Source organism: Aureobasidium subglaciale (assembly GCF_000721755.1).
Source record: "Aureobasidium subglaciale EXF-2481 unplaced genomic scaffold scaffold_11, whole genome shotgun sequence".
NCBI lineage: Eukaryota > Fungi > Ascomycota > Dothideomycetes > Dothideales > Saccotheciaceae > Aureobasidium > Aureobasidium subglaciale.
The window spans coordinates 485,409-494,430 of NW_013566984.1; the positions used below are offsets into that span (position 1 = coordinate 485,409).

Here is a 9,022-nt window from a genome sequence, read left to right on the forward strand (position 1 = left end):
GACGATCGCTCCCCGCAATCACCATGGCCTATTGACTGGCCTATTGTCTATTGTCCTTATCCATCGTCAATACTTGCACCATGCGACAATAACCTCCTGAAACTCCTCTCGATCTATCGTCCCTGACCTGGAATCCTCTTCTCATCATCGCCACATATCAAACATCTTCACGCGACACTTTTACTAGGCTTCAGCTCAATACCAGGCTTCAACTTCAACTCAACACCACGCTTCGAATCACCCCTCCCCCTTCTCCTTCATCATGGCCGACAAAGACAAGGCCGCCAAGTACCGTACCGAGATACAGCAGATGATGTTCGTCTCTGGCGAAACTGCGGAAGCTGCCCCTGAGACTACCACACTCATCGAAGCAATTGTACAACAACAAGTCGTGGAGATGCTCACACGAGCCACCGCTCTGGCCGCCCGTCGTGGTGTTCGATCCATCAACACAGACGATCTGATCTTTCTCATCCGCCACGATCGCGCAAAGGTCTCCCGCCTACGTACCTTCCTCAGCTGGAAAGACGTACGCAAATCTGCAAAGGACTCGGACGACAAAGGAGGCGGCGGTGGTGGAGGAGGTGACGACTTTGCAGACATCGACGTTGGCCCCGCAAATGACCCAACACTGGCTACCGCCGGTCCTTCGGTCGGGACCAGAAATTCAAAAACGAAGAAAGCAAAAGTCGGTTTACCATGGGATGTATCAAGCTTCTACCAAGAGCAGGTCCCGGAAAGAGAGGATGAGGAGGACGAGGATGAAGAGGAGATGACAACCGCTACCATGACGCGTCTCAAGAATGCAGACGACCGTACGAAGAACATGACACCCGAGGAATATCTACACTGGAGCGAATGTCGCCAGGCTTCTTTCACATTCCGCAAGGGCAAACGCTTCCGAGAATGGGCTGGCTTCGGTGTCGTGACGGATAGCAAGCCAAACGACGACATTGTCGACATCCTAGGCTTCTTGACCTTCGAAATCGTCCAGACCCTGACAGAAGAGGCTCTGCGAGTCAAGAATGCCGAAGACATACAGAGAAGGGAAAGCGGCGGCGATGAAGACCAGCAACGCAGGAAAAGAATCCGCCGAGAACCTGGACTGTTCGATCCACCCGAGGAGGCAAGGACCCCTGTCAATACCAAGCACATCACCGAGGCTTTCCGGCGGCTTCAGAGACCGGACTCCAAAAGTCGTTACATGAGCCATGTTCCTGCTGGGATTCGGAGAACACCTCTAAAGCTGATATGATTTCGCCCCTTCTATGCCTTGTAGTACCCCATGTCGACAGACCCCTGTAGACCCAATACCCTTTACGAATTTACATCTATATAATCAGCACCCTATCTCACATGGATGGGGTGCATGTTCCTTTTCACCAATACAAGAATTCCGACTGGACGCGTTAGTCCGACTTTCTATACAATCTACAATACATCCAAACCCTAGGCCGAAATCTTGGCCGTACACCGACTCTGGCGTCACTAGCTTCTGGCTCGCATGCAGAGAAGACTTGCTCGCTTGAAAGCGCTCGTGTCCCCTTGATAGGTCTAATCGCAAGACCGCAACGTGCTGTATCAGAGACATGGCGCTGGCGGTTGAACACCCAGATGTTGTCAGAGATGGCGTTCGTCGCCATTCTGGATCTGGTCAGGCTAGACTCCACTTTCGCCACCCGGATCCTTCAAAAGAAAAACATTTTGGTACCTTTCGAATGTACTGTACATTGTATCGATACTGCCATGTGCCGTGGTTGAAATCTGAGATCCTGACAGAGAACCATGCACCAGATACAACAACATGGCGGCTCAATTCCTGAACGTCCAAACAAAGTGACTATTCTGTTCCAGCCTACAGCAGCTTTTCGTTCTTGGAAAACTACAATGTCATCACGGTATTGAATAAAACAGTCGGACTAGTGATCAACTACGTATCGGAGTGCCTGCCGGCTGACTCGCGCGATCGGCTGCCGGGTCGATTAGGCGCCAGCCTTCTTCCCGAAATGTATCGCGAGCCCGCTTAATACCTGACCTGGCCGTTACGCTTGAATTGGGCTATGAATTTGTGTATCGCAGATATGAGGCATGAGAAGCCGGACCGTTGAACAATCTTGACGAAATCCACCATTCGACGTTTCAAGCCCACGATCCAACGGTACCACGTCGTGCTCGCAGCTCACAAAGAAGATGATCATGAGACTGCCAGGCGGGCGAATTGGTCTCGATCCTTCCATCTCCCTCGCTCTTATGTGGAGGGACAGAGCCGCATTTTTGCATGACAGTAGGGACTTGACTCGATCATGCCTTGTCAACTTCGCCTGTTCCAATCATCAATCTACAGGTCATGCTTCCGGAGCACTACAATGCGCAGAACGATCTACCTGGAGGAGGGTTCCTCAAACGCATGATCTTTAGAGTCACCATCATGTTCATCGCGTTAACAACTTTGTGCGTCTTTCTGCGTTTATGGGCCAAGCTACGGACCGGAAAGCGGAAACTTGCTGTCGACGATTACTCTATACTCACAGCTTGGGTGTGTAACTCGGGTGTATCTGGAAATCCAAGTCTTTTGAACTGACGTTATGTCTTTAGTTCTTCTTCATACTGCTGAGTTGCCTGGCGATGAGTGTTGCCTTACTTGAACACCACAACCCAATTCTCACGTTACCAGTAGCAGACAAGTTTCTGTTGGTGAGTCTCCTGATACAATTTGTGTCGATCAATCTTTTACTAACACAAACTGCAGCGACTCACACTCGGCGAAGTGGCGTTCATGCTCTCGACCATATTTCTGAAGATCTCCCTCATGCTCTTCTATCGTCAGTTTGTCTGGAAACAATGGCAACGTCGAGCGATCATTGCTGCAGGAGCCTGCTCGATCGTGTTGTCTCTCATTGCGCTCTTCTTGTCGCTTCTCCAATGCGGCTCGCTGTCGCATATTGCCCAACGACAGATTAATGGCCAGTGTGTTCGACGCAACAGATTCGTGCCTCTTCTCTATCTCCATGGAGCCACCGGTGCCGTCACAGATTGGGCCTTTGCACTTTTGCCAGTGACAGTACTTATCAAATCATCATTGAAGCCTCATATCAAGCTTTCGGTCTGCATCCTGCTCATTCTGGGTGTCACTGGTAGTGTGGCTGCTTGTTTTCGTACTGCTTACGTCTATGGTGTGTGGTTTCAGGCAGCCTTCCTGGACCCTAACTACCACACCTCTTTCTATGATCACTCGGCTCCGGAGATTGTACTGGCTCTGACGGAACTCGGTTTTGGCATTTCGGCCGCAAGTCTAGCCTGTTTACAGCCTCTCCTTCGACACTTTGTGCACAAGATGCGTAATTGGATCCACAGATGGTTCTCGGACAAATCTGACAACAAGACTGGCGCCGTGCGATCACACATGGGATTGTTACCTCACGTCGGGTTGCGGAGACAAACCGGTGCAGAGCCAAACTCGAAAGAAGTACAAGTTCAGGCATGCGAGATGCCACATCTAGATTTTCCGCCACATCCAGCAATTCGCAGACACGGTATTGCGGATGGAGGTGCTGCCAGCGACCATCGACGCAAGGCTTCATTGCCCGCCGCACCTGACAGCGTCGTTGAAGCGTCGTATCGGCACGAACGCCGTAAGCCTGTTCGCCAACGTAGGCCTAGTCTAGTAATCGGCGTGCTACCTACGATTGCGACAGAGACTGGCGCTGAGGAAGACGACTATGGTCCGAGTCGCGCCGTGGCGGACACGCCAATGCGGGACGCATACAAAGTTGACGAGATGAAGCATAGTTCAGGCGTCGACTCTTAGGAAGGGACATTGCATTGGGCGCTATACAAGCATTCTGGGATTCGGGCATTATATCGGCGTTTTGCATTTCTTCTCACGATACCCACGTATTAATTTTGTGCACACTCGGCTCGGCGTTTTCAGGAGGAAGGTGCAACCCAAGAGTACGTTCTCAACAAGATCCCCAGCTGGAGTCTCCATCCGGATCATCTCCATTTTCATAGTTCTCTTCAGACCCCTCCTCGTCATCTACATCTTGCTCGTAATCGGATTCGCCATTGTTCCTGTCCTCGGCGATACTGTCCACGTCTCCATTCCCGTCGGTGACTGCCCGCTCAGACTCCCGATGTTTGTCCTCGTCATCAGCGTGCATGTCCGTCTTCGCTCTTTTAAAACGAGCAAGGAACGGGTCAGGAGAGAGCGCGCGCTTCCCATTGCTCTTAACCTCGACTTGTTTCACGCTTTCTGCAGGGCTCTCTGCCCCATCCAGAGGTGGGTCTCCGCGTTGCTTCCGTAGAGGATTCAGAAACTTGTTGACAGACTCCTTTACTTCCTCAAACACTTCATGCAAAGCATCAGCTTGGTCTATCATGGAGATACAAGACGCATAATTCTCCTTGATCGTTGTCAACTCGGTTTCCGACCACTTCTCCCGGTCGAGCAGCTGGAACTCGTTTCTCAAGACCTCTTTCAGTTCGCCGAGTAGACCTTTGACCACACCTGGACTTTTAGCTTCCGTCTCCTTATCCAGCAGTTCTGCTGCACCGCCTTTACGTGTTCCCCTACACAACTTCCAGTCTTTTGAACAGTTGAAGCAGAATTCCTGAGAGCATGGTTTCGGACACACGATATGATCGCAGCCTTCTTTCGTTTGATCTGCACTCGTTTGCTGAAGGGGAAAGCTCCATTCGTCGACGCGGCCTGCTTCACTGAGCCACGAGTACTAGAAATGTGATGGCGGGAAAGGGTATGATCAGCAAATGCATCAGGGTGCTTGTTTTATTACTTCTTTAGATCTCTGTAGCTCTCGTTGTCTTGTCGTAGAATTCCAGTGTGCATGCAGCCAGGAAACAAGGAATCTCCTTCCTTCCATCAACCCAAAATTCGATGAGCGGGCGAATCTCATTCGCAAATACACTCTCCGTGCCACCAGACACCTTCATAGTGCCCTTTTCACCATCAAAGAGAATCGAGTTCTCCTCTTCCTCGCCATCTTTGTTGATGGATGTCGGATACAGGATAGACGTAACCTTGAATCGACCGTTTGGTTGGAAGACCACTTTCCAGCCCAGAGTCGCAGCAACGGCTTCTGCAAATTCAAGGAATTTGGCCGACCAAATGGTTTTCAGCCGTTGTTGTTTCTTGTCGCGTTGGGCAACTGTGGCTTCGAGCTCGCTCATCTGCAGACGTGCGTGCTCAAGTGTGCTGATAGGGACCACTTTCGTCGCGCCGTCTGGTTTGCCCTCAAGTTGTTTGAGGAGTGCTGCGTTTTCTTCTTTCAAGGTACGAAGAGTTGTCATCTTGATGGCCTCGGCTTGCGCAGTCGGGTTGTCGCGAAGCTCGAGCACTCTTGTTCGTGATGATTCACGAAGAGCATTGAGTTGGCTGGTCTTGGCTTTCAGCTCAGTCTCAGTGGTGGAGTAGCGAGTTTGTAATGCTGTCAAGTCGTCTTGGAGTGTGCGTGTCTTACGGCGCAACTCGCCTAGTCGCTCATCGGACTCTTCTGGATGAGGTCGCTTCGAAGTTTGTGTTGACGCAGCAGGAGTACTACTTTCCAGCTGCTTCATCTCAGCAGACAAGGCCTCGACTTCCGAGCGGTACTGATCGATGAGTGCTTCCAGCTCTTGGGTACGCTTGCTCTCTTCCTGGTTTGACTTTTCCGGCGAAAATTCGTTCTCCTCGGCTTCGAACGCCTTCATCTGAGCCCGTAGATATTCAACTTCTTTGATGGCCAGATTTTTCTGTCTTTCAAGGCGTGCGCGAGCTTTGACGTCTACAGGAGCAGCGATTGTTGTCGTACCGCTTGCACTCTTGAGCTTCTCGATTTCTGCTCTGAGTTGGGCCTTCTCGTCTTCAAGCGTCTTGATGTTAGCATCGCGCACAGAGATCTCAGGCTGTATGGCTCCCAGTTTTTCGATTAGCGTAATCCTCTCCATACGCTCCTTGACGAATGCTTTGGCCATATCTTCTGGTGACTTAAAAGCCATCTCTTCCCTTCCGGCAGCCTCGCTTTCCAGGTAGCTTGTCCAACTACGTCTTTCGTCTTCTAGAATCTGCTTTTGCAGTTGCGCCTCTGCCAATTCCTTGCGCAAGTCTTCCATGGCGCGTAGCTTCTGTTCCAGAGTGCGTTTCTCTTCCTGGACAATCTCGACACTCTTGTGAGTTTTGCGCAATTGTTTGAGCTCGGCAGACTGGTCGCGATTGGTAGACTCCAGCCTCTTGATATGGGCTACTTGCTCAGAAAGCTCGCGCTTAATGATGGCAAGAGTGTCAGAGTCGCCAGTCTGTGCCTTGAGCCGGAGAATTTCGTTCTCAAGGTTTCCATTCTCTGATTCGCGTTGTGACAGGCGTTGTTGCGTGGACTGGAGAGACGAAACCTTTGAGCCCAAGTCTCTCTGCGCCTCTTCGAACGAGGCTTGGAGGGCGGTGTGTCTTGCTTCAAGGTCGTCCAGCCCATGCTTATGCTCTCTTTCGGCGGATGATAGACGTGATTCGGCATCTTCGAGATCTTCTCTCAGACTTTGGTTGTCGTCTTGCAGTGTACGGATCTTGCGATCGAGCTGGATCTTCTCGTTGGTATGTCGGTTCTCGATGTCGCTCACTTCACGCGAGAGTTGGTCCAGCTTTTTGGCGCTCTGTTGAGCAGCGGCCTCTGCAGCCTGGGCTCTTTTGAAGTCTCGATCTGCACGCTGCTCGGCATCGCGAACGTCGCTGGCTTGTTGGAGCGCCGTGAGCTCCTTCTCCTGTTTCAATGAGTCCAGTTCATATTGCAGTGTGTTTAGCTGAGCGCGCAAAGATTCATTGGCGACGTCTACGCTCTGATGTCAGTCCCTCTTAGCTGCGTGTTGGGAGACTTTGCAAGACTCACCAGAACGCGCGACGGTCGCAGTAGATTGCCGAAACGTGTCGCGCAATGGCTGTCGCACCGGCGAGCGCTCTTCTCCCGTGAAGAAGTCGAAACTTGGTTGAATTGCGTTCCTCGCCATCACAGCATCTTTGTTGGCTTGTGTGTAGCATCAACAAACCATCCAGGTCAATCTAGGAACAAACAAAGGCGGCTTTCTCGGTCCGTGTCACATGTCAACCACTTTTGACATAATGCTGTATGCGGTTCATTCGCTCTTCTCTCAAAATATACTGGACTTCTGCACGGTACTCTGCTACTTCAGACTCACATTGCCCAAGACGAAACTGATTTTGTGTATACCTTAACGATACATACATGTTGAGAGACATACATGTTATTGACGTCATTGGATTCGCTTCACTTTGCTACCAGTAGCACCCTGCTTCTGACATGTGTTTCTGTCTCTCGCACATGGACACTCATGATCGAGTGATTACTTGAAATCCCCAAACCTTCGTGAGCTCACTTGTCGAGTCTAAAGTGTTGCTCCTGCCCAGGGGTCATAGGGTGCAGCAGTTCCTCGGAAGGCTTCAATCAGTCAAAGTAGGCAGGACCAAGCTCGACCAACGGTGAACACCCTTGGAGACTGTCGTGTACACAAGCATCACGACATCGCGAGCACACAGTGTTGTCAAAAGAGGCGACCGAATTTCCTCCAAGATGGTCAAGGTAAAAAAGTCGTGCTCGCATGCAGTAATCTACAGCACACGACAAAAACAGCGAGAAGGCAATAGAAACATCGCGTGCAATCGATTGAGCTTTCAAGTTGAGCATGAAGCTTCTATGGACAATACAGTACATACATGAGCGAGCAACAGCTGAGAGAAGGAATGTAAGAGGAAGTTTTCCATTAACGACGTTCAAGTCGTTGACGTCTCGTCGCCGTTCTGGACTCCATCATAGGTCCAGGGATACCCGTGGTGAGGTTCGGGAAGACTGCCAGGCTATCAGAAATGGAGCTCGCGTTGTATGGACGTGATCAATATCCTGACTTTTCCTGGGCCTTTTCGGCGTATGTCTCGGCCTTGTCTTCGGCCTTGTTGGCCTTGCTCTTGGCTTGCTCTCCGTACGATGCGGCCTTGTTGTACAAGCTGCTGAACAGCGAGTCGCCTCTTTGCTTTGCCTCCTCAGTCTTGGGACCGAACCAGTCAGCAAGGAGGTTGACACTATCAGCGGCAATTCTGAGCTGGGTCGAGATGAGGGCCAGGAAGCTAGTGCTCAATCCGTCACCGCGGTTGTTACGGGCTGCTGTCTTGTTGTACTGGTCCTCCCAAGTATTCATGAGGTACGTGCGACCTTCTCCAGCGGCTCTGAGAGGGAGGAAGGCATAGTTGATGACGGTGTCCTTGATGGTCGTGGTGTCTTCTCTGACAATGGGGAAGCGCGTGTCGACCTGCTCCAATCCCTTATCGGCTAGGCTATCGGCCTTGGCCACGTACGGTGCAGCATATGAGTAAGGAGTCCTCAGGTAGGGCATGACGGGCTTTCCAAGCTTGGTGTAAGCGGCGTCGGCAATGTCGAGAGACTTTGCACCGTAGGGATTGTTCATGAATGTCTCAACGCCATCATTGACGACGGGGTATGACTTCAGGTGCTGATGTCGGTCAGTGTGTGCAATCTATATGGACAACTCTTGTTGGCTGCATACCGAGAAGAACTGTGAGTGAGGCTTGTCACCGTTAGTGACAGGGCTAGACATGTCGCTTTCTGCGTGAGGCATTGGGTCGTTGCTGGTAAAAAACTGTCAGCCGAAGAGTTGCACAGAAACGAGACCAGATCCGCTACAGCTCTCTGAGAAAAAGCGAAGAGAGACTTTCAATCGAATGGCAGTGAGAAAAGGTTAAAGACTCACTGTGATGATGCTATCTCTTAGATCGTAAACGGAATGGTCAATGGCTGTCCCTGAGCGAGCTGTTGAGAAGGGATAAAAAGTCAAGGAGGATCAAGATGTGGACAGAAAGTCAAGGTGAGGATCTGAAGATGAACAGGCATGGTGGTGGTGTTATCTGGGAGCTAATAGCTCCGCTACAGCTGCAGTGCGTGCTCCTTCGTCAGGAAACAACGATGTCACTTCCCCATTCCCTGGATTTCACTTCGGTTGCACCGCT

The 9,022-nt window shown here is 51.1% G+C and overlaps 5 protein-coding genes across 5 annotated transcripts; 2 read left to right on the plus strand and 3 right to left on the minus strand.

Annotated features, from left to right (window-relative positions):
• Positions 1-62: 62 nt before the first annotated feature.
• On the plus strand, positions 63-1,542 carry AUEXF2481DRAFT_40358 (uncharacterized protein). Its single transcript, XM_013488079.1, has one exon. It carries the CDS (start codon positions 263-265, stop codon positions 1,253-1,255), a length of 993 nt encoding a protein of 330 aa, XP_013343533.1. The 5' UTR covers positions 63-262; the 3' UTR covers positions 1,256-1,542.
• An 805-nt stretch (positions 1,543-2,347) lies between these two features.
• Positions 2,348-3,808, plus strand: AUEXF2481DRAFT_5335 (uncharacterized protein; the record flags this gene model as incomplete). Its single annotated transcript, XM_013487953.1, has 3 exons — positions 2,348-2,536; positions 2,596-2,694; positions 2,750-3,808. The coding sequence occupies 3 exons, from the start codon at positions 2,348-2,350 to the stop codon at positions 3,806-3,808; spliced, it is 1,347 nt and encodes a 448-aa protein (XP_013343407.1).
• Positions 3,809-3,883: 75 nt separating this feature from the next.
• AUEXF2481DRAFT_234931 (uncharacterized protein) lies at positions 3,884-4,588 on the minus strand. Its single transcript, XM_013488222.1, has one exon. It carries the CDS (start codon positions 4,377-4,379, stop codon positions 3,960-3,962), a length of 420 nt encoding a protein of 139 aa, XP_013343676.1. The 5' UTR covers positions 4,380-4,588; the 3' UTR covers positions 3,884-3,959.
• Positions 4,589-4,797: 209 nt separating this feature from the next.
• AUEXF2481DRAFT_29813 (uncharacterized protein) lies at positions 4,798-6,993 on the minus strand (the record flags this gene model as incomplete). Its single annotated transcript, XM_013488005.1, has 2 exons — positions 4,798-6,818; positions 6,876-6,993. 2 exons carry the CDS (start codon positions 6,991-6,993, stop codon positions 4,798-4,800), a joined length of 2,139 nt encoding a protein of 712 aa, XP_013343459.1.
• A 900-nt stretch (positions 6,994-7,893) lies between these two features.
• Positions 7,894-8,634, minus strand: AUEXF2481DRAFT_29814 (uncharacterized protein; the record flags this gene model as incomplete). The annotated part of the gene is made up of 2 exons (XM_013488006.1): positions 7,894-8,508; positions 8,563-8,634. 2 exons carry the CDS (start codon positions 8,632-8,634, stop codon positions 7,894-7,896), a joined length of 687 nt encoding a protein of 228 aa, XP_013343460.1.
• Positions 8,635-9,022: the final 388 nt, after the last annotated feature.